At 51.2% G+C, this 24,951-nt stretch overlaps 1 protein-coding gene across 1 annotated transcript in view; it reads left to right on the top strand.

Moving 5' to 3' along the window:
- Nucleotides 1-3,841: 3,841 nt before the first annotated feature.
- GRIP2 (glutamate receptor interacting protein 2) overlaps nt 3,842-24,951 on the top strand; it is a 111,958-nt gene continuing 90,848 nt past the window's right edge. Inside the window, exon 1 of the mRNA XM_063703649.1 lies at nt 3,842-3,959. Within this exon, the coding sequence (XP_063559719.1) occupies nt 3,905-3,959 (55 nt within the window). The 5' untranslated portion in view covers nt 3,842-3,904. The remainder of the gene's footprint in view (nt 3,960-24,951) is intronic.

Raw genomic sequence — 24,951 nt, 5'->3', positions numbered from 1 at the left:
GATATTAATACAACTAATCATAGTGGCAAACACTTACATAGCACCTCCGTGAGTCAGGCACCAAGAGCTTTACATATATTGACTCATTTAATCTGCACAACAACCTTATCAGGGAGGTATTTTTAGTATCACCATCCCTATTTCACAGATAACAAAACTGAGGAATAGTTCAGGAACTCACCAGAGGCCACACAGTTTGGAGGGGATTTGAGACCAGGTAGCCAGTTTCCTGCGATTTCTCCTCCTATTTCTTTTTTTTTCTTTTTTAAGTTCCAGGTACATGTGCAGGATGTGCAGGTTTGTTACATAGGTAAATGTGTGCTATGGTGGTTTGCTGCACCTACCAACCCATCACCTAGGTATTAAGCCCAGCATGGATTAGCTCTTTTTCCTGATGCTCTCCCCTCAGCTTCTCCCCTATTTCTATTCCTCTGATTACATCTTCCTGTTATGGCCCCATCACTGCTACCTTTTTCCCTTTGTCCACTGCTCTTGCTGCTATTCTAGTTACTATTCTTATTGTATGATCCCCTCAAACACTGGGCTTCTGTTTGTACCTTCTCCCTTTACCCTCCCTACCTGATGGCTTTGTCTCCTCCTTTATTCCTCCCCTTCCTACTGCACTTTTTCCTATTCACGTCACCATTCTTTTTCTTATCACTATCCTGAAGAGTACCTTTCCCAGTATCGCTCCTCTTCCTACTACTACTTCTTCTATCCCTCCTCCTGGTAACTAATTTCCTCTCTGACTCCTCCTCAGCCCTGTTGCATTTTCTCGTACTACTTTCTCTATTCATAGGACATCCTCTGTTACTCTTCCCCCTCTCCCTTCCTCTAACGCTTTCTTTCCTCTCATGGGTTTCTAGAATAGCTGCAAATTCTTTGTCACTCCTCCCATGAGAGGTTGGGTTCCCCCCCCTCCCCTGGAATCCAGGCAGCTTATGACTGCTTTGATGGATACCGGATGGCAGGAAGCTCTGGGACACGATTTCTGTGGCTAGGTCATCCAAGGGGATGCAGCTTTCACCTTGCAGAGCTGGAACACTCGCCCTTAGAGCTCAGCCCCATGTAAAAAGTTTAACTGCCCTGAGGCCACCATGCTGTGAGAAAGCCCAGGCCACATGGAGACACTGTGGTAGGCACTGGGACAACTGTTCCAGCTGAGTCCAGCCTTTGAGTCATTCCAACTCAGATGCCAGGCACCAGTGAGTGAAGACCCTCCAGATGATTCCAGCCCCCAGCTATTGGATCAGCCCCAACTCCACCCCACTCCACCCTTTGAGTCTTCCTAGCTGAGGCCTTAGCCCATGTGGAGCTGAGACATATTCTTTCTGCCTTATGTGCCCAAATTTTTACCCCTAGAGCTCACGACCGTAATAAAGTGATTGTTCTATGGCACTTATGTTTAGAGGGGCCTGTTATGCAGCGTTAACAGGACCCCCGCCTCTTCTCATGGGGAGTTCCTGGGCCAGCACCCTGCCCTCCTAACTGGTCTCCTTTGCTGGGGCCTCCTTTCCTGGCACTGGTATCTTCGCTTCTCCCATCAGCAGTTCCAGCTCCGTCATCCTCAGAGCAGTGGGCATCCTAGCTGTGGAGGCCATCAATCTAAGTGCAGACAGGAGTGATTCACAATGCTGCTGCCGGGGGAGGCTCACTTCCTTGTCAGAGCTCACAGCCACTAAGACAAGCTCTGGAGTCAGCACTCCTCAGACTCAGGCCTGCTTGCTGATCTGCCCCTCCCTTACTCAACCTCTGGGCCCTGCACCCTGCTTACTAAAGTGGTTAATAATTCAGGATGAATACAGGTCTGCAATGTGACCCATAGAGGGTCTTAGGAACATAAATAAGAGACAAGCATATTGATGGACTTCGTGAGCAGCACTGTCTGGGGATGCTGTGGAGCTAGGCAGATCTGGGTTCAAATGCCCATTCTGCTACTCCTGGTGGTGTAACCTTGGGCAAGATATTTAAACTGTCTGAGGCCAAGTGTCTTCATTTGTGAAATGGGGCTAATTATACCAACCTTGAAGGATTATTGGGGACCTGAGATAATTCCCTTCGTTACGAAAGTGGAACTTCTGCATGCCAAAGTTCGGATGGCTTCACTGACAGTATGAAGATGCCTGGGATTCCACCGCTGAACTCTTTTTTGGAACACAAGCAGCTGGGTCAGCTCTACTTGGCCCTGTTAGGGCATTATGATGATCCCTAGTTTGCAGATGGGGGGTCTGAGGTTCAAAGAGACAAGGTGATTTGCCCAGAGACAGTCAATTTAAATGTGGCAAACCCAGCGTTCAAGCAGAGGCTGCTTGCTTTCCTCCCAACCCTCACAGGGGTTATCATGTGCTCTGCACTGACCACCAGGGTCATATTTCACTGTGCTGTTGACCAGCAAGACCCTCTTCCTCTCTGAGCCAGAGCAGGGAGAGACAGCATCCTGGCATATAGGCTGACTCGACTGGGCGGGAGGAGGCAGCCTTTACTAAGGTATAAACACTTTAAATATTGTAAAAATTTGTCTATTTTAAAATTTCAACTTATTTTTTGTGTAGATAATGCATTTCTAGGGTTCCAAATTTCAAGAGGCACAAAGGGGGATTCAATGAAAAGTGGGCCTCTCCTACCTGCTCCTGGCCTCGTGAGTCCTCTTTTAGAGAGGGCCAGTGTTTCCACTAGACGTAGTTCCCCACAGATCTGAGCAAATATGAATGCAGCTTTCCTTCCTTTCTGCACGTTATAAATACTGTTCTTCACTTTGCCTTTCTCACTTAACAAGGCACCTCAGAAATGGCCCCCCATTGGGACACAAAGAAGGCCCTCCTCCTTTTCAGGGCTGTGTAGTACTCCATTGGCTGGATTTTGTGTGTGTGTGCGCGCGCACACACACACACCTGTTCTCTACTCATTCCCTTGGAGAAAGCAAATCTGACTTCTGAAGATAGGCGTTTCTGCTCCATCCCCAGGTGGTTCATCCCCACAGCCTCTGAAATCAGATGAGCTCAGCTGCCTCAGCCTGGTGGAGGGAATCATTATTATCTCCACCACTCCAGCCTTTGCTGTGTGTTCAAACACAAGCTGTGCCCTCTCTGGGCCTCTTAGGCCTCATCAACAAGATGCAACCCTGAGGCCTCCTTCCCAGGACAGAGCTGAGGGCTCCTCTGGAGTGTGCTAGATCACTGTTGCCTCTTACAAGCCTGAGACCAAGGGGCACTCACTCAATTGATTGATTTTTTTCAGTAACTTATTTACATTTTCCTTCACCCATTTACTCACTTATTAATTTACTCATTGATAAAGGCACTAATTCATTCATTCATTCACTCTCCCATTCACTTATTGACACATTTATTCAGGCCTTGATCCACTCACTCGTACATTCCTCCATTCATTCATTCGCCCATTCACTCACTTATGCACTCATCCATATACCTGTGTATTCACTCACTTATGCGCTGATTCATTCATTCACTCACTTATTCACATATTCATTCATTAACTAATTCGTGGTGATTAGAGTCATTTGGGTATGAGTTGGAGAGCCCTGGGGTGGGGGAGACTGAGGACGGTGTGTGAGGCCGCTGGATGTCAGCGAGGGTGCGAGACGGCTGGGGCGCCTTCGGGCTCCCCTCCAGCCGTCCTCCCCGCGCCCGCCCCCACCGCCACCCCGCCCCCGGCGCCCGGGAAAGCGCGCGCTCGAAGAGCGCCGCTGCTCAGCCGCGGGCTCGGGAGCCGGAGCGGAGCGCCTGGCGGCCGCCCCGGCACCCCCACCCTCGGCGGCCGCCCATGCCCGCTGCGCCCTGGGCCCGCGGCCCTCCCCAGCGCTGCGCTGCGCCGCCCTGCCCGGCGGGGGCGGGGCCGGGGCCGGGCTGGCGAGGCCGGGCCGGGCCGCAGGGCGGCAGCGGGGATGCGGGGCTGGCGGAGGAACCTCGCGCTCTGCCTGCAGCGGCTGCCGGACGAAGGTAAGACGCGGCCGCTGCCTGGCCGGTGAGCGCGGGCGCGGCGCGGGGTGCGGAGGGCGGACCCAGAGCTGAGCTGGCCCGGGGCGCACACGCCTGGGGCGCCGGGGAGGGTCCCCGCGGGAGGCGAAGACAGGCGCCGGCACCCGAGGCGCGGGAGGGGGTCCCCCCAAAGTGGGGAGCCTGGAGGATCACCGCAGGACACGAGCTGCGGAGCGGAGCCTGGTCCCGGAAAGCCAGCAGTGGGGCCCACGGGGCGCGCGAGTGTGGGACCCGGGGCAGGGCGCCCGCCGGGGGCTGGAGCGAAGGGTCTGAGCCCTCGAGGGGGCATCCACCGGCCCCGCCGGCGGGTCGGGCTCCTGGAGGGAGCCCTGGCTTGGCGAGGCGGCCACGTGCCTCACCTGCTCCCTCCAGCCAGCCCGCCGGGTGTCGGGATGTGGCCGCGCTCACGGTGGGGGTCCTTTGGCCCCCGAGGCTGCGGTCGGTCGCACCCAACTTTCCTTTTAACGCCCGGCGCCACCCCCATGCCGACCCCAGAGTCCGCGGTTACTCAAAGTTGCGAGGAGGCCAGGGAGGGGGCTGACTCGCCGCACTGCCCCCTGCCCGGGCCTGCCCCTGCCGCAGCGCTGCGGCTCAACCCCTGCGCGGGGCCGCCCGGGCTGCTCCCCGCGTACCTGTTGTCTGACCGCGAGGGGGCGGGAGGAGGAAGGAGGACCCGCGCCTGGGTCCTGCCACTGCTGAGGAAAAGTTTGGATTTGGTGCTAATGAAGAATTTTCAGAACTGGGAGTCGGGGGCAGGGTGAGGTCACAGTGGTGGCTGCTCACCCGCTGCTCACTTTGGGGGGCATAATGGCTGACTTCGAGGCCCCGCAGACTGTGCACATCGCCCCTGCCTTTGACCTTCACAATCACCCCCTTAGGAGGGCGCTATTTTTCTTTCGCTTTGCAGAAAAGGACACTGAGCCTCAAAGAGGTAAAGCCCCTTGCCCAAGGTCACACAGCCAGCAGGTGGCAGAGCTGCCCGGGAACCTAAATCTATGTGACCCGCAAGCTTTTAGTAGTTTCCAGGCCTCCCACCTTCTTCCAGTCTGCCCCCCAGGTTGGGCCTCTCTCAGTCTAGCGGGAAAGTTTCCATTTCCAGCCCAGGCCCAGAGCTCCTGTGTGGGACTTGGGGGAGGGTGGAGGAAGACGGAGAGAGCTGGTCCCTGCCCCTCCTGTCCTGTCCCAGGGCCGAGTAGGGTCTGTCATCTCGGCCCCACTGAGGTCCTGGGTTGTGAGGGGTTGCAGGCAGAGCCCGTGGAGGGTCTTGCTTAGACAGCCATTAAGCCTTAGCCAGTGCCTCAGACCCTGGCGGGCCTATAGGTGTGCCCAGCGAGGGAGCAGACCCTCCACTCCTCGCCTGACCTGAGTTGGTGCGGATGGAGCAGCTTTAGGGTAGAGAGGGTGCCTAGGTTTCCTTCCCTGAGATTGAGGGAGGAGGCAGGGGAGAAGGGCTGCCAATAAGGAGGGGGGCGGTGTCTTGGAGGAGTGCCTCTACTCAACGGAGCCGCCCCCAAGGAGCAGGGCTAATTAAGAAGGAAATCTCGCAGAGCCAGGTGCCCACCACTAACTTTCGTCTGAGCATGCCCTGTGATCTTGGACAAGCCTCTCTCAGGCTCACTTTCTGCCTCTTTAAAGGGGTGGGGGGCAACCTGTCCTGTTGGGGCCCTAGGAAGGATGAAATGAGGCACCCTGGCAAAGCACACAGTCCAGAACAGGCTTGGAAGTGGGGGCTGTAATGTCCTGAGAGGGACTATGTAGCTCTCTTGCTCTTGACACCCCTTGCCTCGTGTGTGTGTTCGTGTGTGTGTGTGTGTGTGTGTGAGAGAGAGAGAGAGAGAGAAAGAGAGAGAGATGGGTGAGGCAGGTGGATGGTGTGCGCAGAGTGCATGGAGACATGTGGGTGGCGTGTTTGAGACGCATGTGGGTGTGTACAAGGCATGTGTGTGACATGTATGAGGCATGAGAGTCTTGTGACACCAACAATGGCTTTGCCCACACTGAACACATGCCTTAAGAGAAGGCCAATGCCTTCCTCAATGCCAGGAGGTGCCCCACATTTGAATTTTCCTTGGAAAATCTGAGTTGGGATTGATCCTTGAGCTCCGCACTAAATCAGAGGGTGGCTGGTGTATCCACCCGCGCTGGCAGGAAATTACTATTTTAAAAAGGCAAAATCTCCGGCTTTCTCTGGGCCACAGGAAAATTAGTCCCCGTGGGCTGGGTCTCACATGAGAGGTTTGGAGATGTGAGTCCTGCTTGACAAGAGGTTGTGGGGAGAGGTCAGCCAGGCCCAGGAGTGACAGGGATAGATGCAGGGACAGGGCCATCCACCTGGCATCTCTCAGAGAGGGGCCCCAGCCAGCGGGAGGGATGTTTTGAACAAGACCAGCTCATCTGCCTACCACGTTGTATAATTTAAGGCCTCAACAAAGAGTGGGCTTGAAGACCAGACTCATGTCCTTCTTAAGTCCCTCTGATTACTAACTATGTGACCTTGGGGAAACTACTTAATTTTTCTGAGCTTCAGTTGCTTTCACCTGTAAAGTTGGAGGGGCAGCCTCGCGGGGTGGTCAGAAAGAGTCAATGCTAACATATCCTAGCACAGGAACCAGCACATAATAGGTGCTTAAGAAATGCCAGTTCTGTTCTCCCTTTCTTGATTTAACTTCAGATTTGGAGAAATGATATGATGCATTGTTGGGCTCGTTGGTCAGAGGAGAACTCAGGGCTCAGGGTGGATTTCTGGGTCATGAGTGGCCAGCTTGAGATGTTCCACTGCTAGGGTTTGGGGGGATCCAGTAGGTTTGTGTCTACCATGTGGCTACTTGAATTCATGGCCTACTGTTGCCCAGTGAGAATGGACAAGACACACCACAGACTTACATAGCACATGTGTCAGAATCACTCACACAGGGTTTAGAATCTTAAACAGCAGTCATCTTCCTTGAAGAGAGACACATGTAGCTGCTGGGATTGGGATACTCTGTGATTCTTGCTTTATGACGTTTTTGAGTTGTGTGTGTATGTGTGTCTGTGTGTGTGTGACTGTGTTTGTGTGTGAGTCCACACTTCCCAAGCACTGGGCACCTTGAACTTCTGTTATCTGAGGGATTGGGGGTAACTTGAAGCTAAGGACAGGCTTTTATTTTTCTGATTGTGCAGAGACCAGCTGGAGCTGACAGACACACACACACACATACACACACACACACACACACACACACACAGAGAGAGAGAGAGAGAGAGAGAGAGAGAGAGAGAGAGAGAGAGAGAGACTTGTGCTTTAATGACCCTCCCCCTTGACATTTTCTTTCTTTTATTGCAGCAAATGCTTCCAGAGGACCCCTTTCCAACTCCCCCTCCCCAGGCTCTGGCTGGCCTCTGTGCACAATCAGAAAAATAAAAGCCAGTCCTTAGCCTCAAGTTGCCCCCAATCCCTCAGATAACAAAAGTTCAAGGTGCCCAGTGCTTAGGGAGTGTGGAGTTGAGGGCAGCAGCAAATTCCTATCGGGGAGACTGCTCAGAGGAGGAAGGCGCTGCGACCCAGTTGAGAAGGTCAGATTTCCACCAGCAGATTCTTCCTGTGGTGTGGCCTGATTAATTTCCTTCCTTATGCTGGCCCTTTCTGTCTCTAATAGACCCTTGGAATGTTAGCCAGAAGTGTTATAGAAGTCATCAGATCCAACCCTCTTATTAGAGAGATGGGGGAAACATAGATGCAGCAAGAAGGAAACAACTTTTCATTCATGCAACAAATATTTACTGGGCCTTGTTCTGGGTGTTGGGGGATAAAACTGTGAACAAGAAAAAGACCCTGTGAAACAGAGTTTACATTCTAGAGGGGGAGACAAAGAACAAGTGAACAAATAAATGTGAATGGAGAGTTTCAGAGAGTCATCAATGATATGAAGACAACACAGAAATACAGGGTGATGTAGAAGAGAGTCCCGCGGGAGGGTGCTTCTATAGCAGGATGGCCTAGGATGATCAGGGAGGCATCCCTGGAAGGTGACTTTGAGCTGGCACTAAAGAGTGAGAAGGCCCAGCCACACCAAGAGCAGAAGGAAAAGCAAGGCAGGCGGAGGGAACAGCAAATATAAAGAAAAGCCCTGGTCTTCAGGGGGTTGTGTGGGGAGGACAGTTTGACCTGTTGGAGGAAGAGAAAGAAGAATTGAGGATGGGAGAGAATGATAAGGTTGGAGGAATCAGATCATGAAAAGTCAGATCAGTGTAGGGCCTTGACTGCCAGGGAAAGGAGTGTGGATCTTATTGTGATGGGAGCCCTTGAAGGAGGAGCTCGGAGCTCTTGGGAGACCAAGAGCTTGGGCTAGCTCCGAAAATGACCAAAGTTTTGGGTGATAGAGATGGTAGTAGGGAGTGGCATCCCAGGCAGAGAAACAGCATGAGTAAGGGGGTGGAGGTGAGAAAGCTGTGGGAGATAAAATGCTGTCAACGTAGTTAACCAAAGGCTTTGAAGTCTTGGGTTGGGGTGGGGGGTGGGGATCTGTCCAGGGTGCTGATAGGCACATCCGGCATTTCTGCAGTTATGGACTGTTAAGGGAGCATGGTTGTGTGTGTGCGTGTGTGTGTGTGTGTCCCCCTGTGGTACCCAGCTAGCTGATGTGTCCCTATGCCGGTTACCTAGGAGACAACGGGAAGACGATAAGGCGGCTTTTGATTGGCTCCTCACTCCTGCTGCTCATTTCCCTGTCAGAACCGCAAGCAGAGGTTACAAATGGTCCATGAGGTCATGCCAAATGCTGGAAGGGGAGCCATGAATGTTCATTGCCCCAGGTCCTGTGTGTGTTTGTGTGTGCGTGTGTTTGTGTTTGTGTTTGTGTGTGGTTGCCAGTGTGTGGGTGCATACACACTTCCTGAACAAAGCGGCATCTGGAGCTAATGCACTTCCTGCTGTGAAACATCTGCTCATTGCCTTAAATCAGGTAGTGGGGGCCCAGATAAATTTACAGAGGACCAGTTAGACTTTGGAAGGAATCTTTTGTTTGGGTTTAATAACTGCAGTGTCAACACCGGAGCTGATTTTAAATGTCTCCTTGTACCTCCAAAAAATGCAAATAAAGCTTTGAATGGTGGAAGTCATTTCCCATGCCATGGATCATGATGTCAGCATGCAGAATTGCCCCCCCCCCCGCAACCCCCACCCCAGCCACAAATGGTGATATAGATTGTAGACTTGTTTTTCTTACCCTCTCCTTTAAAATAATCTCTTTTGCTTTTGCTTTGTGGGTAAAAGGACAAGGAATCTACACTCTAATTTGGCTTAGAAAGGTGGTGGAGAAACACAAAACCCATCAAAGTGATTTCTTTGCAGTTGGCTTTCTAAGGCAGCAGCCTGGGTAGGCTTGGAAAATAATTTTTTTTAAAAAAACCAAAACACATAAAAAAAGCCTCAGGGCTGCAGAAGATTTAGCATTCTCGGTCTCTCTTCCACCTGCCCTGCCTCCACTTTGCAGGGGTTGGCAGATGATGCAGTTGGTGAGGAAGGAAACGAGAATTCCCCCTCGCATTCTTGGCTTCTCTGTCCTTGGCTCAGGTTTTAGCATGCCATGCATGAGCCTTCTCTGCCTCTTCCCTGCCATCCTAATGGGGATTTTTTTTCCCCATTGGAAAAAATTATCATATGCCTTCCACCCAGTTCCCTATTTCTCATGTCTCTTCCACCACTGATCAGAGATGTTTTATCTGAAACACATATTGGAAGGTGGTTTTCACCTGTTTACACATTGCTTATTATGCTCCATTACTTACAGTAAGGTCTCAGGCTTTAATGCCTTCACCCAAAAGATGAGTGAAGGGGACCCCAGGGCCTTTGCACTTGCTGTTCCCTTTGCTGGATTGATCTTCCACTGGTTCAGTAACTCACTTCATTTAGATCTATGCAGCTGGCTGGGCACAGTGGCTGCTCCTATAATCCTAGCACTTGGGAGGCCAAGGCAGGTAGAATTGCTTGAGGTCAGGAGTTTGAGACCAGCCTGGGCAACATGGCAAGACCTTGTTTCTACAAAAAAATTTAAAAAATCAGCTGAGTATGGTGGCGTGTGCCTGTAGTCCCAGCTGCTCAGGAGGCTGAGGAAAGAGGATTACTTGGGCCTGGGAGGTTGAGGCTGCAGTGAGTCATGATTGTGCCACTGCGCTCCAGCCTTAAAAAAAAAAAAATCTATACAACTGTCCCCTCCTCAGAGAAGCCTTCCCTAATCATCCCACATAAGATAGCAGTCGTTTGGTCCTATGAGTTTCCTATTCCTGCCAGCCCTTTGCACTGCTGGGTTTTATGTTAAGTGCTCATATATCACCTTTCTCTCCCTCTAGTGAGTGCTGTGAGGACTGTGCTTGTGTCTATTTTGCTTTCCACTGTATTCCCAGTGACTAGTATATTGCATGGTACACAGTAGGTGCTCAACAGGTATTTGTGGAGTGAGGGAGTGAGATGGGCCTGGGGACAGTGTTGAACCAGAGAATGTGGGCCTTATGGGTTCCTGGTTCAACCACCAGAGTTTCTGATTTTTCTAGAGAAGCTAAAAATCTAGAGTTTAACATACTGTCTCTCTCAATTTTAAAAATGTTAACCACCAATCTAAACAAAAAGCCCTGAGGGTCAAACGCACTCCCTTTTGAGCTGGATTTAGCCCAGGAGTCCCTACTTTGATGCCTCTGATACTCAAAGCCCGGTGATTGGCTGCAGTAACCTTTCTTCCCTCCTTACCTGCCAGAGGGCTTGCTCCTTCCTACCTCAGAGCCTTTCTCAGGCAGCTGCCCCTGCCTGGAGTTCCTCTCCCATCCTCTTCTTCACCCTGTAAGTGGTGGTTTCCTCCAGTTCTGACCCCAAGGCCAGGCCTGTGGGTGCAGCTTCCTGTTGTCCCTGCTAACATGACAGAATTAGCCCCTCTCACTTTGTTGGAACAAAGGCATGTGCTTGTATCTCCATCACTGGATATAGAGCCTCATGGGGGCAGGGACCCTGTCCCATTCCTCCTTGAGTCTGAAGTGCCCAGCTCAGAAGCCAGCATGCAGTAGGTGCTCACTAGGTGAGTGGTGAATGAAATAAAGAAGAGAAGGGGGAGGAAGCAACCTTTGCGAGCCAGGCCCTGGGCTGCCCCTGTGCACGTCAGGCCCTCACCATGGCCCCGCCACGAGGATGCTGAAGCTCAGGGAAAATGGCTTGGCCGGAGCTGCTGGTCTGCAAGGGGCAACCTGCGGAGCCAGGCAGCCCCTCCCTGCGTGTGTGCATCTCCATCCCATGTGCTCTGTGGCTGTAGCACCCATAGGGCCACACCAAGGCTGGGTGGGTGTCTCAGACAGTGCCTGAGCCAGGAGCTTAAGTCTGTGGTCCTTCCCAACTCTGTGAGTGATCCCCGTGGTGACTGTCTGACCTTTCAGGGCCTCAGTTTCCTACTCAGAAAAATCAGAAAATAGCTCTGTCCCAAGGGGATGCTGTGTGCATCTAATTTTTAAAAATGGAGGAGAAAGTGGTTTGAAAGTGCAGGCGGCTCATACCTGTGGAAGTCCCTGAAATGGGTGTGGGGGAGGGGCTGAAGAGTGTGCTGGAGCAGGGGCTGCACTGATGAGAGTGTGTGAGGTAAAAAATAATGACAATAATAACAGCCAGGCGCTGGGCACACACCTGTAATCCCAGCACTTTGGGAGGCTGAGGCAGGAGGACCACCTGAGGCCAGGAGTTCTAGACCAGCCTGGGCAACATAGACATCATCTCTACAAAAGCACAAAAATTAGCTGGGTGTAGTGGCGCACACCTGTAGTCCCAGCTACTCAGGAGGCTGAGGTGGGAGGATCACTTGAGCCCAGGAGTTCTAGCCCAGCCTGGGCAACATAGTGAGACACCATCTCTACAAAAAAATACAAAAATTAGCTGGGTGTAGTGGCGCACACGTGTAGTCCCAGCTACTCGGGAGGCTGAGGTGGGAACATCGCTTGAGCCCAGGAGTTCCAGGCTGCAGTGAACTGTGATTGTGCCACCGTGCTTCGGCCTGGGTGACAGGGTGAGACTCTGTTTAATAATAATAATAACAGCTAACCATTATTAATGGTTTACTCCATGCAGGCTAAGCACTTTATATGTTAACTATTTTAATTTTCATAACAACCCTGTGAGGTAGGTACTATACTTAATCTCACTTTTCAGATGAGGAAACTGAGGCAGAAATGTTGAGTGACTTGCCTGAGGGCACACAGCAGCTAAGGGGCAAAGCTGGGATTTGAACCCAGGCTAGAGGCTGTGCTTTTAACCACTGGGAGGTGAATGAGGGCTAAGGTTTCCATGTGGCTCCTGCAGGGTCCTTTGGATGTGCTTGTCCTGGTCCTAGAGTGGCCCTGCCCTGGCCCCAAGTGGAGCTCCTCTCCCTCCCCAGGATTCACCCACGTGTTGAGTGTTGATCCCAAGAGACTGAGTCTCAGTCTGGGACTCTCCAGACAGGCCTCAGGCAAGGTGAGGGAGCGCCTCTTTCCCCAGGGAAGGAAGGCTGCCACTGGGAGTCACGCCTGCTCCCAGCCTCTGCCCTCGGTGTGGCAGCAGGTCACCGCTTCCCTACACATGTGCCCCGAGTCTGCTCTTCCTCCTGGGGCATCTGATCCATATCCCCAGAGCCCGGGGCGGGGCTGAGGGAGGGCCAGGACCCCTTAGCTCCCAGCACAGACTGGGCCAGTGTTTAGCAAGACTGTGAAAGAGACACTTGTTTGCTGTACTTGCTACCCTGGGAGAGGGATAGGGACAGACCAGAGTCAGAGGCAGAGAGACAGAGCACCTGTCCTGGGAGGGCTCAGAGCAGTACTTGAGGGCTGGGGAGACCAGGTCTCTTCAGGGCCATCCCAGGCACAGAGAACAGGCAGGTCTAGGCCCCCAAAAGGCAGGGCTGCACCTCGCCAGGAGAGGAGTCACAGGGAGGCAGCAACTGCAGTGAAAGGCTTTCTGCTGGTCACAGTTGGCTAGGGATGGGCTGGGGGCTTTGAGAAGGGTGAGTCCCCCACCATCAGGGTCATGTAAATAGAGCCTGAATGAGCTTTCACTGGGGGTGTGGTTTGAAAGTTTGGACTAGAGCGTAGCTCTCAACTATTTGGGCCTGGGTGGGGGTGTCTTTGTGTTGTCACAATCACAGCAGGGCTGCTGGCCTTTAGTGGGAGGGTACCAGAGATGCTATGTCTCTGGCATATCCAGGACAGTCCTGCCCAAAGCACTCTCCACCCCAAATGCCAGCAGCATCCCTATCGAGGAACCTCAATGCCTTTAGCCTCCAGAGTATGGGGGATGTTGTCAACCTGTAGCGCACCCGAGCTATGAGAAGGGAGGCTGGCCTGCGCCTCGTGAACCATGGGGTGGCATCGTTGCTGGTTTGTCACACAAAACCCATGTTCAGGGTCATCTTGGGAGAACTGCAGGAGCGCTGGACCCACATGGTGACTGTGTCACTCGTTTGTGTGATGCCTTCTGTCCACTGGCCTGGACTGAATGAGGCTTCGTGATGCACACAGCAAATGGTCGTAAGTTGTCCTCGTTTGATTCTTGCGTTGCCGGAAGCGGGAGCCATGAGGATCAGTCATGTTCATGGCCCAGTGGGGAGGCCCCTAGGCCTGTGTCTGAGAAACCAGACAAGACACTGAGTCAGAGGAAAGTCGGAGTGGCTTTTGGAGCAAGTGTTTATCTCAGGAATGTTTTTTTCTCCATAATACAAATAATATTCTCTCAAGATGTAAGCCAAAAGCAGAGACCAATACTGTGCTCCCCAGGCAGACAAGGGTGTCAGGAACTTGGCACCCGAGCTGTGCTGGGCTGAGACCCCAGCGGCTGGGAAAATCCAGGCCAGGCTGGGCTGGGTTGGGGATGATATTAGTTTCCAGCAGTGTCCACATGTATGTGGTGACACCAGGCTTGTCCTGGCCTATGAGTGTACCAGGCAGGGGTGCGATCAGTGGAGCAGAAAATACTCAAGTGAGATGGTGGCAGCATTGTGGCTCCATGTCCTTGTTCTGGGAGAAGGGCACGAGTCAGATGGTGGTAGCATCATGGCTCCAAGTCCTTGGTCTGGGAAGAGGATGCTAGTCAGACAGCAGCAGCATTGTGGCTCCATGTTTTTGCTCTGGGAGGAGGATCCTGGCCGAGAACCAGGATCACGGGGTTTTGGGGCCAGAATTCCAAAGAACAGGGTCAAGCAAGACACTAGACTGCAGATGGGGAAATGGAGGTAGCAGCCTATTCTTTGTGCTAGGCCACCACATGGAGTCGGGGGGAAGCATGGCTTGCTGGGTGCCTGGAAACCCAGAGCTTCATGTCTGACATCAAACACTCCCGCTGGTGCTGGGAATTGGGGCTCCTAATATCTGGCCAGGGAAAAGAGCCCAAACCGTGAGGACAGCTAAACATGGGTTCACGTCCTGGTAGGTGACCTTGGGCAAGTTCTCTCCTCTCTGAGCCCAGTTTCTTCAGTGGAGTGTGTGGGGTCGACTGTTTAAAGAGGCTTCCCAGGGCCTGATGGCCTCCCACCCTCTTTCTTTCCCCCTCTCCTTTACCAGCTGGAGACACAGAGCCTGTCCATGCAGGTCTGCTGGCAGGAGACGGCCTCGGGGCTCTTTAAACTTGGATGGCACCTCCCAGGGTGGAAGCTGTGGAGCCTCAGAGCCCTGGAAGGCCCCATGGATCATCAGCCTCTCAGGCACTTACTTCTGCATGGTCCTATCTGTCATCCTTTCTCTGAAAGTTCCCCCACCCCAACTCTGAGCTGAGCTCAAGGACCCAGCCTGGGAGCAGCTAGGACAGGCCGGAGTGTGGAGGGGGCAGAGATGCCCCTCTGTGTGGAGCTGCTGGATGCGTTCACGTGGCCATTTACATTTTACTGAGCAGCCTTATTCATATTACTTAAAGTCATCCATTCAATCATTAGACTTTTTTGGGTAACTGCTATGTGCCAGACATCAGAATACAGAGCTGAAGTAGATAGACAAGGTCCCAGATCTCACAGAACAGAGCAGACAGATGTGGATACAGAGGCCCGAGAGGCTGCTGCTACTTCCCTTCCTCTTGATGTGCCTCCTGGGCACCAGGTACTTACATCTCCTCTCTACTTTTCTTGACATCTTGTCTGCCTCAGTTTACCTACTGGGACTCACTCCTGTGTAGTCCTTGCCCTTGAATGGCGTGTACCCCCAGAAGGTCCTCAGGGTGCATGGCACTGGGAGATAGAGGGCCCACAGCTTTCTCTGAAATCAGGAGGTTGGAAAAGAAGGCAAGAGGCACGGTTTGGCCAAAACCCAGGCTCCCTTCCAGAAAGTTAGCTAACTTTTCCATGTGCTGAGTCTATAGAACTCTGAGGAAATATTCATTCTTTATTCCATTTGTTCTTTCACTGCATAAACCATTATTAAGCCCCTATTGCATTCTAGATACTTCTTTTATATCATTTCATTTATCTTCCCAGAAGCCTGACTGAGCGTAGGTCTGATTATTTCCATCTCACAATTGAGAACCTGAAGCACAGAGAGGTTAAGTCAATTGCCCAAAGATGCGCTGCTGGGAAGTGGCAGAGCGGGGATTTCACCCCAGGAATGTCTTTCTGCCAAGCCAAGGCTCTTCCTGTGTCCCCAGGCAGCTTCTCCTGGAAGTATGGTGCTCAAGATCATACAGGGAATATTAATACCACAGGAGTGATGGGGCGGGCACTCAGGGAGGGAGCGTGGAATTCTGTCTGGGGCTGGGGAATTGGAGTTGACATTTGATCTGGGTTTTCAAAATCAAGTGAGAGGTGGCCAGAAGGAAAGAGCAGGGAAAGGCATTTAAGGCAGAGGGATCAGCATGTGCAAAAGCACAGAGTGGAGAGAAGTGTGCTGTGCCCACATCTGAGTAGTGTGGCTGGCCTGTCAGCTGTGTGAGGCGCACATGTGGAGGGACGACTCTGCAGAGGTGGGTTGGGGCCAGATTGTGGAGGGCAGAGATAGCCACATCTGGCTCACAGGTGGGTCTTGTTTGACTCTGATAGTGGCTTAAAAAATCAGTTACCAGTAAGTTTTCAATGGAGTAGAACGTTCACATAAAAAAATGTAGATTTACTGCTTTCTTTGGAAGATCGGGCAACCCTGGGTTTGCATTTTTGCTTTCCCCCCGGGGGCACATTGTGGTACTCTCCACCCAGCCCCTTTATACACTTAATCACCTGCTCAGCTGGTAGAGGCCTTTGTATTTGAGACTTTGAACTCACTTGCTAGATGAATTTGAGCTTCATCCTCATTAGGCGGTTGAAAGGTTTTCAAGCAAGAGTGACATCTTCAGAAAGCTCCTGCTGGCTATTAGAGGGGGAGAAGCAAGTGGAGGCAGGGCGACCCCTGAAATGACCGTCCTTGCTATGTTAGGAGCATTTGCTCAGCATTTCTGGGAGCCTCATTCATTCTCTCTCTACTCCTTGTAATAACCCTGCAAGGCGGGGTATCAGCCTTATCAGATGAGAGAAAAAGTCCAAATGCAGATGTGATGAAGAAAAGGATTGAAAAATTGGAAAATAAAAAGTAAAACATTTTGTATAACAAAAGAAATCATTCAGAAGGTTCAAAGACAAGACACAGATGAGGAGGAGTGGTATTTACAACCTACATCCCAGATAAAGAATGATATCTGAGTACACAAAGATCTGCAAATCAATAAGAAAAGTAAGCATCCAGGAGCCTGGGAACAGGCCTGAGCAGGCAGCGATTAGAAGAGGAAACACAGGCGGCCAGAAAGGGCTGAAAGAAGGCCAGCCTCACCTTCTCAGGGATTATTCTGTTAGCATTAGGAAAACACTCATAAAAGCCACGTGCAATATCAATTTTAATGGGAAATTTTAAAATTCGTGGTGTTTAGCTGGGTGTGGTGGCTGACACCTGTAATCCCACCACTTTGGGAGGTGAGGCAGGAGGATCACTTGAACCTAGGAGTTTGAGACCAGCCTAGGTAACACAGTGAGACCTCATCTCTACAAAAAATACAAAAAGTGGCCAGGTGTGATGGTTCATGCCTGTAGTCCTAGCTACTCGGGAGGCTGAGATGGGAGGATTGCTTGAGCAGGGAGGTTGAGATGTGGGGTTGAGGCTGCAGTGAGCCATGGTCATGCCACTACACTCCAGCCTGGGCAACAGAGTGAGACCTTGTCTCAAAAAAAAAAAAAAAAAAAAGTGTAGTCTGTAGTGTTGGTGGGATTGTGGGGGAAGTAGAGGCTGACATCTACAATAAGTGGGTAGCGCTATCGTGGAGGTTAGTTTGACAGTTACCTGTCGATATGGCAAGTGCTGACACTCTTTGACCCGGCCATTCCTTCTCCAAGTATCTATTCTAGAGAAAAACCTATCACAGATGCACTAGACAACATGAATAAGGACATTTGTTGCAGTGTCAATAAAATTTTAAAAAGGAATAAACCAACTGTCTATAGGGGATTGGCCTGAGAACTCAGTCACGTTGTTCAGGTAAAAAAAATCTCAAAACACATCCTTGAAGAACCTTTCTCCAACCCCTGTCTTCCATCTGCTAGTCCCCACCTCTCCCATGGTAGGCAACAACTACCATCATCCATTTCTAGACTATCCTTCTAGAAATTTCTTCTATGCCTATAGAAGCAACTGTGAATACATCTTTCCCCCTTTTTAGACAAATAGTTGTGTACTATCATGCATTTCTACACTTTGCTGTTTTATCACGAGGTATATTGTACACAACGAAGAGTGATGGGTACATTTGTATTTTTTAAAGAGCAACATAAAGACGTCCTCATGCACCCGTTCTCTAGCTAAAGAAATAGGATGTGTCTAGCGCCTGGTGTTGCATGGCTCCCCAAGAAGGCTGTTCCAGTTTATGCTCCCACTTAGGATTTGTGTGAGTTTGCAAAAAGGATAAAGACTTGAGATGGTTTTGCTTGTTCAAGGTCCCGAGTGAGTAGGCGCTTTCTGTTCAGCCCCAGGCCTCTGCTCAGTGGGCTGGAGACCACAGCCTGGAGGAGAGGGATGGAGGCAGGTTTTTGGGGGCTGGGTGTAAGGGGCCCACCATGAGGCCCCTGTCTTGGAGGTCCCTGGATGGATAGCCCTGGAAGCTGGGAGCCAGCTAGAAGCTTGCTGGGGAATCCCCTGTGTGGGAGGTGTGGGGGGCCCTTCAAACAACCACTTTTCAACCAAATGAGCAAATGCTTCCCCTCTCTCATCCAGGGATGGTAATTTTTCTAGGGTGAAAAATGAATTCTCCCAGGAAGCTTTCCTGCCAGAGACCCTGGAGCCTTAAATTTACTGCTTGCCTTCTTTGCTGACGGAACTGAGCCTCAAGATTTATATCCAGGGGTTTGTGGGCAGCTGGCTCTGGGCCGGCGGGAGTCCTGAAGGGCAGGCAGGTGGGTGCAGCTGTATTTTACAGTGAGGCTGGACCCCAGAAGGGTACACATCAGTGGCCACCTGGGTCCCAGGAGAGGCCACCCACCTTGAGTGAGTGGGGAGGGGCTTGAGGCTGATGTCTGAGGACAGCAGAAAGGACCTATTCTCAGACACCACTCAGTTTGGCTCTCCTGGGTAATAGGTAGGGAGACAGTGTCCAGAGAAGGAGAGAGGGTGGCCCAGGGTCCCAGGGGAGGCCAGGGTTCCTCACACCCAAGGAGTCAGACTCTGGCTTGATTGACTTGCTTTTTGCTGTTCTTTTGTTTCTTCTAATATAAACCAGGGTGAACCACAGAGCTCACTAAAAAACTCTTGACTGAGTGCCAACAGTTTGTTGGGACCAGAGCAGTGACTAAGACCTCAGTGAACTCTGCCCTCCAGGAACTCACAGACAGAGCTAGCGGTCTCCCAGGTTGGGTGCAGGAGCCATGCCCAGGACAGTCTCCTGAGGAGGAGGTTGGGAACAAATATGAAGAGCTTCCATTTACATTTATCTTCTATCACAGTTTAATTTGTTTCTCTTTTTGGGTATGTTGTATAATGTGCATGATATGCAAATATAGTAATACATGGCTACTTTATGAATAATATGTATATGTCACTGCCGAGGAATGCACATTTTTTATAGACGGAGTGCAAGATTGAAAAGATTTGAGGAGGAGCCCTGCCTACCTGTTGGGAGTATAGTAGTTGGAAGGACCCTGAGCTGGGGTCTTGGAGGGCAGAGCGCACCCAGCATTTACTACCGTGTGCTGGGCACAGGCACAACCCTTTCTGTAGAGGCCACAATCCTACCAAACAATGGGAGGCAGGGACAGTTAACCTCATTTTGCAGATGAGAAGATTGAGACCCAGAAAAGAGAAGGGTTTTTTTTGTTTTGTTTTGTTTTTTTTTTTTTTGGAGATGGCATCTCACTCTGTCACCCAGGCTGGAGTGCAGTGGCATGATCTCAGCTCACTGCAACCTCCGCCTCCCAGGTTCAAGCGATTCTCCTGCCTCAGCCTCCCTAGTAGCTGGGACTACAGGTGCCCGCCACCATGCCTGGCTAATTTTTGTATTTTAAGTAGAGATGGGGTTTCACTATGTCACTATGTTGGCCCGGCTGGTCTCGAACTCCTGACCTCAGATGATCCACCCACCTCAGCCTAAAAGGGAAGAGTTTTGCCTAACTTAGTACCTGAGCTAGGATTGGACTCTTGGCCCTCCCGTTGGCCAGTTTCATGGTTCCTCCTTTTTCTACATTTCTAATTTTATAAAACCACATAAGATGTTTGTTGGACATTTAAACTAGTTTTAATAATTAAGCACAGCGACATCAGTAAACAAAGACATTGCCATGCGGTGGACCTCCTTCTCCATACAGAACTGATATGGACACATTTCTCTGGCTTCTGGCTATTTTTAAGAAAATAAATCCTCTTAAGTGAAATGACTTTTTCTCAGATTAAGCATGTAATTGTTGTTAAATATAGACTATTTTGAAAATAAAGACGAAGAAGAAAATGAAAATCATCCTTCACCTGCCCCCTCCCCAGGGCCACTCTGGTGTATTTCCTTTCAGTCTTTTATCTATCATTTATTTTTGTTGCTGTCGTACCACACACATTATTTTATGTTTTGTTTTTTCTTCACCTGGCTTTATAGGATCAGTATTTCCCTGGATTATTAAAAGCCCTTGAGTTGCAGAATGCATCATGGAGTGGTCATTCCAGGCACGGTTTATTTACCTGCTCCCCCATGGTTGGACATCAAGGTTGTCTCAGCACTGGGCTTTTTAAATAAGGCTGCAGTAAGACTTACCTTTCCTGGGGCTGCCATCAGTCTATAATGCAATTCATGTAGGCTTCCCCCCCGCAGATGTTATTTCTTACACTGGTCATTTTTAAGGGCCACATAATCTCCTGGAGTATGGCTATTCCTCATGTTCTAGGCCACTTATCCCTCTCTACATTCCATGAGGCCTCCCCACTTCCTCTGGGAAGTGCCCCTAACCCCAGCACCTTTGATTCAGGGAACCAGCCTCCGGGGGAGGGCAGGGCTGTTGTCACCATTGCCCGAACCTAGGCATTTGCTGCCTCTCCTGCCTGCCTCCTGGCCCTGGCACCCAGCCCTGCAGGCAGATTCCTTTTTTCTTCTTTCAGTCATTCTACAACTGTTTAACTCGCACATGCCAGTCACTAAGTGCTGGGGTATAGTAGTGAATAAGACTGAGTCTTTATTCTTGTGGAGCAGAGAAGATGGACCAGAAACGGGACAAATAAGTAAGAGTTCACTGGGGGAAGAAGTGCTGTTTGGAGGACAGGGCAAGGGGATGAATGATAGAAGTTGATGGGGTAGTCAGGGAGGGCCTTCTAGAGGAGGTGACATTTGTGTGGGGCCCAACCAAGGGAAGACCTGGAAGAAAAGTGGTCCAGGTAGAGGGAAACGCAGGAGCAAAGGCCCTGGGGCAAGAGTGCACCTGGTGTGTTTGAAGAACGGAGGCCAGTGTGGTTGCCATGCTGTGAGAAAGCCGGAGAGTGAAATGGGGTAAGGGCAGAGAGCTTAGCTGGGGTGCCAGGCCGATGGAAGGAATTTGGGTTTCTTCTGAGCATCATGGGAAACCTTTGTTGTGCTTTAAGCTGGGGGACTGATGTGGGACCTGATTTCTCATTCCTGAGACCTTGCACCTGCTGTCCCCTCTGACTCTGTCATCTTTAGGCTGAAGGGACCCTCCATTTCCTCATCTGTAAAATGGAATAAAAATGGTACCTTTCTGCTGGAGAGGTGGTGAGAGTTAAATGAGCCAGTGTGACGGTCAGTGCCTGGTATGCAGTGGGTGCTTGGTTGAGCTAGCTGTGTATATTCCTCCTGAAGGAAGCTGGGGGGCTGAGGTTTGCTCGCTGTGCAGAGTTCACTGGAGCTGCTCTCTGGTCTCCTTTAAGCCTAGCCTGCCTCCTCCTTGCAGCTCACTCCTGTTTCCTCTGACAGTCACCCTAGGACAAGGTGGCTCTGCCCAGCTGCAGTCCCTTTCCCCTCCAGCTGCCTCGGTCCCAGAAGCGGGGGCCTAAAGGGCCTGTGTCTGCTCTGAACTGCCCTTTACACGTGAAATGGGCCAATTCTACCTCCCAGCGCTATATGGAGGCTGTGTGGGCCCCATGGGGGCTCACTAACATCAGGTTCAAATATATTAAATCAAACACCTTTAAAAATAATATTTTATGCTGAAATCTCCATAATATGGCCAGGCGTGGTGGCTCACGCCTGTAATACCAGCACTTTGGGAGGCCGAGGCAGGCGCATCACGAGGTCAGGAGTTCAAGATCAGCCTGGTCAATATGGTGAAACCCCATCTTTACCCAAAATACAAAAATTAGCTGGGCATGGTGGGCAGGTGAGTGTAGTCCCGGCTACTCGGGAGACAGACAGGAGAATCGTTTGAACCCGGGAGGCAAAGGTTGCAGTGAGCTGAGATCGTGCCACTGCACTACAGCCTCAGCAACAGAGCAAGACTCCATCTCAAAAAACCACAACAAAAAACAACTCCATAATATTTGTTTGGGGGTGTGTGAGTGCCTTGCCTCAGTCCTGGCCCTGCAGGCATCCTGGAAAGAGGTGGCAGGTGGCCCCTTGGGGAAAATCAACAGCAATTGCATTAGATTCTGCACTTAATTTAATGAAAAGACCCTGTAGGGAGGCAGAGGCAGCGAGGCAGTGAGGCAGGGTCTATGGGCTGTGGGCAGGAGTGATTCCAGGGGAGATGTATGGGTGCTTCGTAAAAGATTCAGATCCAGGCTCAGTGCTCTGGGATCCTTCTCTGCAGTCTGAGAGGCAGGTGTTCTAGGGCTCCCAACAGCTCTATTTGCTGTGCGAGCCTGGGCAAGTTATGGCCCCTCTCTGGGCCCTGCAGCACCATTGGGCATTCTGGAGCCCCTCCTCCGCCCATAGTCCGCGGTCCCAGGCTGCTGCCTACCTCCCACTGGACACGTGTTTTACAAGGATTTCCACACAGCGAAATCCTCTTCCTTGTAGCCAGCACCCCTTCCCCGCAGGTTGTTTTTCCATGTTACAGAGGAGGAAACTGAGGCTCCAAGAGGTCCACTGATATGCACAGAGTCACGCAGCAAGCCTGGGGCAGCGATGGGGGTCGTGTGGCCCCTTCACAGAGTCAGGAGCCTCCACAGTGGGCTTGAAGGACACTCAGGACTTGGATGAATGGTGACTTGATTCTCCACACAGCCCCAAGTGGAGTCTGTTCTGTTGTGTTTTATTTTCCCTTTCAATAGAGAAGGGCCAAGAGAGTTATGGGACCGGCCTGGACCCCACAGCAACTAGTGTCAGAGCAAGAATGCAGTCACTTCCTGGTCCAGCCTTTCTCTCCGGCTTGTCACAGAAGTCCCTAGGCCTCTGTGACTTGAGCTGAGCTACTCCCCTCACCTACTGTGTGACCCTGGGCAAGTGACCTGACCTCTCTGAGCCACAGTGTCTGTCTATAAAATGCAGATGGCAATATGCCCACCTTTCAGGGTTGCTGGGAAGATCAGATTTTGGCAAGTGGCCTAGGATAGCAACAGGCATCCATTTCCTCTTGGAAAAATTCTAATTCTAGGGCTGCTCAAACTATGGAGGAAATCTGACTAGAAAGGAGACCCTCCTTTTCACAAGGTTTGGGCTTTGCTGGTGTGGCCCCTCCCAAGATGGAGGAGGAGGGAAGGAACTTGGCCTACACTGGTGGTTGCAGATGGCAGGCAGCTAATTTATTTACCTCTTCCTAATAAATATGCATGACACATAAATAAAATATCTCGCTTGTACCACTCCACCCGGATCCCAGTAGGCAGTAACAGTCAGCAGCGTAGCTTAGAAGCAGGCCTCTGTGAGCATGTGGAGTCTGGCAAGGGGGTTAATGAGCTGATTATTCTTCCTTTAACCTAATTTCTTGCCACACATCCAGCAGTGCTCAGAATTCCCAGTTAGGGGGGCGCTGGGCTTTCCCTCTCGGCCTCCCAGCCTCCCAGCCTCCCAGCCTCCCGGCCTGCCAGCTGAGCTCTGGTCAAGGAAGGCCCCAGTAGCTTTTGCTCCCCTTGGAGCTGGGCAAGACTGGACTGGACTTCCCTGGGAGGTGGTGGGCCCCCATCAAGGTTGCTGTCAAAAAGGTTCGTGTTCCGGCTGGGGGTTGGACTAGGAGGCTTTCAGGACATCTCTTGAGACATCTCTCGTGATGGTTTGACCACTGAGGTGGGCCTAGGTTTGTAAACTTGCCCTGCATCCGGTTCATGCACTGGCCTCATCACAGGGCTCCCAGCCCCCAAAATCCCCCCAAATACAGTCAGTCTCTCCTGCTGCTCTTACCCAACTCATCCATGAGCCAGGGAATCCAGTCATAAGACAGGGTAAGAATTCATGGAACTGCCACCCCCAGAGCCGAAAGAAAGCTGGAGAGGGGTAGGGGAGCAATGACAACCTATGGAGTGAGAAAGGCCTGGGTTCCACTCCTGCTCAGCCACTTGCTCTGAGTCTCAGTGTCTTCATCTGGGAAATGAACACATAGTCAGTGTCTACCTAACAGGGTTGTTGTTAAGACTTGTTCACTCATTCACTCAACAAATGTTTACTGAGCAGCTACTATGTGCCAGGCACTGCCTTAGGCCCTCAGGACCCAGTGGTGAACACGACAGAGACTAGGACCTTGCCCTGATGGATCTTAAATTCTAATGGGCAAGCCAGCCAAGCACATGTCAACAAATAGATGTGCATGCTAATTAGGTCATGGAGTGAAAATAAATGAAGCAGAATCAGGGGATAGAGAGGGAGGGAGACACCCTCTCAGCTGAGACGCTCGGAGAAGACTTCCTGAATGATGAGAAGGAGCCAGCCCTGCAAGGAACTGCATGCACAAATACAAAGGTCCTGAGGCACAAACAAGCTTGGCATGTTCAGGGAAGACAAGGGTGGCTGCAGCACAATAAGGTAAAGTGGCTTTGGACACGAAGCAGATATCTGTTGGCCCTCCCTTCCTCTCTTCTCCAGACCTCCTGCCTTAATCCTTCCTGTAATCTAGGAATGAGGGTCAAAGATTCCTAAAACATCCAAGCTAGAAAGACTTGGTGATTTGTGCAAAGACCCCCTTTAGATCCATCCAGATGTCCCTAAATCTTGTGGGTGGCCTCTGGTCTCACCCTGTGCCTACCTTGCAGCTGTATTTAACACCTATAGAAGAAGATAGACAACTCAATAGAAAACTGGGCTAGTGACTTGAGCAGTGATCCAAGCGGCCAGTAAATGCATGAAAAGGTGCTCAACAGCTTCTCACGTGAGGAAAATGGAAATTAAAACCACAGTGGGATACCTGCCAGGAGGGCTGACATTAGAAACTTTGACAATGCCAAGTGTTTGCACATTTGCATGGAAGTGGAGCTGCGAGACTCTTATACCCTGCAGTGGGAGTATAACTGTGGCTTTCCTGAGGAGTCCCTGAGATATGAGGAGCAACACGTCATGCTCCTGACCAGTATCTCTCGTCTCCCCTAGCCTGTCTCCCTGGTAGCCCTGCTGCTGGATTCC

The sequence above is a fragment of the Gorilla gorilla genome, chromosome 2, assembly GCF_029281585.2.
Source record: "Gorilla gorilla gorilla isolate KB3781 chromosome 2, NHGRI_mGorGor1-v2.1_pri, whole genome shotgun sequence".
NCBI classification, from domain to species: domain Eukaryota; kingdom Metazoa; phylum Chordata; class Mammalia; order Primates; family Hominidae; genus Gorilla; species Gorilla gorilla.
The sequence above is the reverse complement of the archived record's forward strand: the minus strand, read 5'-3'. Positions and strand labels throughout refer to the sequence as shown.